General features: G+C 39.7%; 1 protein-coding gene across 2 annotated transcripts in view; it reads left to right on the top strand.

Moving 5' to 3' along the window:
* ANKS4B (ankyrin repeat and sterile alpha motif domain containing 4B) overlaps nucleotides 1-4610 on the top strand; it is a 51930-nt gene extending 47320 nt beyond the window's left edge. For both annotated transcript variants that reach the window (XM_005697587.3, XM_005697588.3), the window contains one exon: nucleotides 1979-4610. In XM_005697587.3, coding sequence (XP_005697644.2) covers nucleotides 1979-3053 — 1075 coding nt within the window. In that variant the 3' untranslated portion in view covers nucleotides 3054-4610. The remainder of the gene's footprint in view (nucleotides 1-1978) is intronic.

Consider the following 6242-nt stretch of genomic DNA (forward strand, 5'->3'; position numbering starts at 1 on the left):
CCTGATTTTGGAGTCTGGACTAGGGCAAAGCAAGGTGCCCTTTAGTACTTGTATTATCAGAGTTCTCAACAGTGGCTTGGGGTCAGAGCCATAGTTAACAGTAAGTTATTACTTTTCATTTATGCTTGTTTGTAACTTAAGGCCTCACAGGAGAAGGGCAAGGGGTGGTGATTTAGCCTGGGGCAGGATTCTAGTAGACATTCATTCCACAAATCTTCTTTACCTACCATGTACCCTTAATGCTATCTAATATTGCCCCCAATTCTACCTTAAACCATTGTAGTGTTAGTCACTCCGTCATGTACGACTCTGCAACCCCATGGACTATAGCCCACCAGGCTCCTCTATCCATGGAATTCTCCAGGCAAGAATACTGGAGTAGGTAGCCATTCCCTTCTCCAGGGGATCTTCCCAACCCAAGGATCAAATCAGGGTCTCCTGCATATAGGCAGGTTCTTTTACATCTGAGCCATTAGGGATGCCCAAACCATTCATTATTATGTGAAAGTAAAGTGAAGAATCAATAGACCCTTTGTACAAATATTAGTTATATTAGACACTGCTTCCTGCCCAACATCCATTCCTCTTTTCTTTCTTGCTGTTGGAAAACCAGTTTTGTTGTTATTTATTTCCTTACCTATGACTCAGAGGAGGTTAACAGTCGTGTGCTGGAACTGTAACTGAGCAAGTGGGTTTGTTGCCCGCTGTGCAATGGAAAGACCAAGGCAATGGTCTTTGCAGAGAGAAAAGGTTTTGTTGAAGGGTGGAAAACAAGGAGACAAGAGGCACTGTTTTATATTCATCTCCTTGACTGGCTTTTGAATGGGGTATTTACTGTGGAAGTAAGGATAAAGAGGGGGAGGCTGCTTAGAAACAAATGATGGAAAGTAAGTATAAGTTTCAATGTAAGTTTCAAGAGTGAAGGCTGGACAGTCCTTCATGCCTCTTCATGGGTTACATGTGCAGTTTTAGAGGTGAAAGGGTCCAGTATGTAACATGTAATGGGTTATCAGTCTGTGATATCCGGAGTGCACTATCAGTCATTCAAGTCCCTCGGGGCGTCTGTGTGATGCTCATGCTCAGTTGGAAGGGCTTTCTGCAAGTTGTTTCCACATCTGTGGTTTCCCTGGTACTCTGTGAAACAGGTTTGGTGTTCTTGATGCTATCATTTTTGTTTCTATCTTGTTTCTACCTTATGAACCTTGATCCTTTAAGGTACAGGATATGGTTTCAGAACCAGCTGTATCTAACAAGCTCAGGAGAGATGATTGCTAAGTTTTTAGGAAGTCTGAATCAGATAAACAATTCATTATTAAAAATAAAATTATATAAACTTAAATTTAATAAATTATATTAAAAAGGTAATACTCAAAACTTATTCCTTTCTAATTATTTTACCACATTTTACTATTATTTTTGCTCTTAAGATTGCACACATCTATTAAATATCTATGTGGTGGGAATAATTTATAATCAATAGCTACTATGCCTCTCTTCCAAATTCTGTGTCCAGTAATGTCATATTAGTGCTTAAAATGTGTTGTGGTGGTGTATTTACCACCACATGCTATATAAATCAGTGTTTGATTCTTTTCCCTTAATGAGATGGTTGTTAACATTTACCAGCATAGCATGGGGTAATCCTATCTAGGGGAAACAACTAATTGATCTTAGATAAATAAGGTAGCTCTACTTTTTTTCTCCTAGGTATGTGATCTGATTCTGGCCAATAAGATATGAAAGTTACTCATTTTGGGAGTTTCTTAGAAAGCTTTTTGCTTCGAAAAATGAGATACAGGGTAGATATGGATTGTTTCTGGCCACGTGATGCCTAAATGTGACATACCTGGGCTTTCGAAGTTATCTTGTAACAATGTCAAGGCAAGATTAACTTGCATTTTGTTCTTTATTTTTTTATTTCTTAGACCTCATCTTCAGAGAGAAAATTAGTATGTATTGTTTATATTTTCTCTCCTAGAGGGGATCCTAATAGATGTGACATCTGGGGAAATACTCCTTTACATTATGCAGCCTCCAATGGTCATGCCCACTGCGTCTCATTCCTGATCAACTTTGGTGCCAACATCTTTGCTCTGGATAATGACTTACAGTCTCCACTGGATGCTGCTGCCAGCAGAGAGCAGAATGAATGTGTTGCTCTTCTGGATAAGGCTGCCACTGCCCAGAACATCATGAACCCCAAGAAAGTCACCAGGCAGAAGGAGCAGGCTCAGAAGAATGTCAAGAAGCAGATCAAAGAGTGTGAGAGGCTCCAGGAGAAGCACCAAAATAAGATGGCCCGCACATACAGCAAGGAGGAATCTGGGACTCTTTCTTCGGCCAAGGGAACTTTCACTAGGTCACTGCTTTCAAATGCTTCTGCTTCTAACACATTTGGGTCACTGTCTAAGGGTATTAAAGATACCCTCAAGCTTAAGTTCAAGAAGAACAAAGATACAGCAGAGCAGTTAGGGAATGAGAGCAGAAGTGGACAGAAGAATGTGATGGAAGTGTTCAGAGAGGATGAGGAAGATGAATTCTCAGGGGACTTCATAGAGAAGCTCCAGTTGTCTGCAAAGGGGGACAGCTGTATGCAACACGAATCCATTCTCAACCGTCCAGGTCTAGGAAATGTTGTTTTTGGAAGGAATAGAATATTCAGCCCTGAAGACATCTCAGACAGCAGGAGAGAGCTGGGGCTTACAATGCCCAGTGAATTGTTTCAGAGACCAGGAGAAGCTGAGGCTGATGAAGAGGGAGAGGAAAACAACCATGAAGGTGATCTGCCCTGGGATGAGGATGAAGTGGAATGGGAGGAAGACGTGGTTGATGCTACTGCCCTGGAAGTGTTCTTGCAGTCCCACTACTTGGAAGAATTCCTTCCTATTTTCATGAGAGAGCAAATTGATCTGGAAGCTCTGCTGCTTTGCTCTGATGAGGACCTTCAGAGCATACACATGCAGCTGGGTCCCAGGAAGAAAGTTCTTAATGCCATAAATAGAAGGAAGCAGGTGCTACAACAGCCTGGGCAGTTGGTTGACACCAACCTCTGATGGAGGGTTGGGTCAATGGGGTGAGTCTGTAGAGGTGGGGGTGATGCTGTGGCCCACTGGAGATATTCCAGGCAATACCTACTCTATACCCAATACCAGACTACTGGATTTCTAGGGTTGGAGGTGTCCACCTAAGAGAGAAGCCCAAATTCTATTCTGAGAAATACTCTGTACCTAAATTCATATAAACCACTCAAGGAGGTAAGAAATGGGAATAAGGAAATGACATTTCTCTTCAATTATCTTTTTGATATTTTTGAATATAGAAAGGACTGAATGGATGACAGAGAATAGAAAAGATTTTATTTCCTAACTCTGAACTTAAATTATAGTCTCCTATCACACTAGCTGCTGCCTAATTTCTGATCCTTAACTCCATGACTTTACCTGTTGATGGAAACTAAAATTCCTCCGTCGGCCTGTGGCTTGATGCCCAACTTGAATGTGTCTAACCCCAATCAGTAGATGTTTACATGTTTACAAGTAAAAGAAATGGGTCTGTAACATTCCTACTTGGGAACAGAGAGAATGTCAGGTAGAGAGAGAGATGAAATAGAATGTACGGTACCTGTATGGACTAAATTTTGTCCTTCCAAAATTTATATGCTTAATTTCTGATCTTGAGTCTAGGGATTCTAACTCCAGTCATCCTGTGAAGAGGTAGACACACTGGCGATGTGCTTGCATCGCCATGTGAAGATAAAGCAAGAAGGCAGTTATCTGAAAGCCACAAAAGGAAGCCTCAAGAGAAACCAAACTTTTTAACTCTTTTATCTTGGACTTCCAGCCTCCAGAGCTATAAGAAAATAAAGTTCTGTTGTTTAAGCCACCCAGTCTGTGATATTTTGTTACAGCAGTCTTAGCAGAATAAGATCATCCTTAAGACAAGAGAGACAGGGAGTGGAAAATAAAAATACAGAAAAGAAGATTAGATGATTTTTAGATGGTTAGATGATTTTTTCCTAAGCCTAAGTGCCTCCTGAAACTTAAAAAGGAAAAAGAAATCTAGGTTCTTTGTTGGGAAAATTCTATTGTAAAAGTTGAATTTTTGTATGGTTATTATATATATATATATCTTATTTACTGTTGTCTATCACCATTTCTGCACATCTGAATACATGTAGGTTCTACAATATAAACTGTCAACACTAACACTGCTGCTGTTATTTGAATGGTAATCTCAAATTCAAGATGAAACCCTACTTGAATAGTTAAGCTTCACTGGATTTTTATAGCCAGACATGCATTAAATGGAATTTACCACTGATTACGTATATAACATAGATATAGCTTCAACATGCCTCCTTATTCACAGCTGTTTGTGTTACTTCAAGAGGAACCATGGAGGATACAAATGCTTAAATCTGATGAACAACTAGTACATTCTTCTTCAATCAATGGACTGAAAGTTGTCACTGAATAAATGTGTTACACTACGGGATTACTATGTTTACAAATATCACATTGCATTGTTCTGGAATAAACTGCAATTGTACATGAAATAATGTACATGAAAGCAATTTTAGAAGGCATTCAAAATAAAGTAGTAGTGTCTGAGTCCTTCTCTATTAGTATTTCATTATTGTAGAGGCCAGGGTCCTCTCTCCAAGTAGATGCCAGAATCTACCCGATGAGACACTGTTAGGATATAAGAGAAATATAAACCACTAGGAGAGTTCTACTGTTAGCAAAAAAGGATGCTTTACAGCAGTGCTTTGTATATCACTGTTAGAGGTTAAAAATAATATAGAAAGCTTGATGATGTGTTATAGCAAATGAGAGGTGGCATGGGGGTGGTACAAAGAATTTTGAGCTGGAAAACAGCTTTGGTACTTGGAAGACAGAATAGGAAATAGAAAAGTACTCTTGGGGAAAATGAGAAAAGATAGGCCAGCAAAACTGTTACTGGAATTCAGCATTATAGGAGTTAGTCTTGCTTCATGGGATTTGATTGTTTCTAATTGAAATTTTTCCATGTTGCCCTACTGGAGAGGTAACGATTTGCTCAGAAATATGGGAAGCGGATGTTTGCCCAGCAGGACTGGAAGCTCTCACCAGGAAAATTCCATTGGAGTTTACATGAATTCTGTGATGAGAAAAGGGATATGAATTTGAAGAACATGTAGATTTTAAAACCTCACATAAAACTTCAATTAAATTGCTGAATAAAAAAAAGGAAGGTGCAAACATAATCCTTTTATGTAATAACAGTTACTAACATAAAACAGTGAGGCTAACATGGGTTGTTAGGTATTTCCCCCCCCAAATGGTTGCATTATATTTTTATTAAAGTATTCCAGCTTATAGACTCCGTAGGTTCATCTACCTTTCTGAGTAACTCCTGTTCCACTTAAAGGGTAAATTCTATATCAGTGATTATTGCAAAATTGGTTTAAAGTGTAAGAACCAAACAGAATTACTTTGGCTCTTATATATGAGGGCTTCGCTGGTGGCTCAGACAGTAAAGAATCTGCCTGCAATGCAGGAGACCTGAGTTCAATCCTTGTGCTGGGAAGATTGCCTGGAGAAGGGAATGGCAACCTACTCCAATATTCTTGCCTAGGAAACCCCATGGACAGAGGAGCCTGGTGGGCCACTGACCATGGGGTTGCAAAGAGTTGGACATGACTTAGTCACTAAACAAAACCAACAACTTAACATATGAAGGCGCAAAGGAGGCAAATTAAAGAGTTCTAGCTCCTGGGAATTCTCCTCTGCCCACTTCCCTAGCAGAGAAGCTAGGTTCTGCTCTACTACAATGTAAAGTCCTTTAGGACAGGAAATTTTCTCTGTCTTATATTCACTGATATTCACCAAGTGCTGATGCATCACAGAGCAGATAATCAATAAATACTGCTAAACAACTGGATGTGATGCCTAGGCTGGGGGCAGGATGCAGATTACTCTGGTCTGTTGATTCCTAGGATTTTTGTCGACCTCAGTAGTTCACAAAGCAAGCATTTGAGGTGGATGGGCAATGTGAAATGGAAAAGAATAACCTTGAAAGGCAAAAACTTCTTATTGCACAGTCTATTCTAGATCCATTTCCTGCCCTAACTCTAAATAGCTGGGGAGAGTTATCTGTGCTCTTTGGGGTGAGGACAATTTTTTTTCTGTTAGCAGCCTAGCACGAATTATTGTAGGAACTCTTAAAAATGAAAGAAGAAATCTATGAATGAATTAAGGTGT

Source organism: Capra hircus, chromosome 25 (assembly GCF_001704415.2).
Source record: "Capra hircus breed San Clemente chromosome 25, ASM170441v1, whole genome shotgun sequence".
Taxonomy (NCBI): domain Eukaryota; kingdom Metazoa; phylum Chordata; class Mammalia; order Artiodactyla; family Bovidae; genus Capra; species Capra hircus.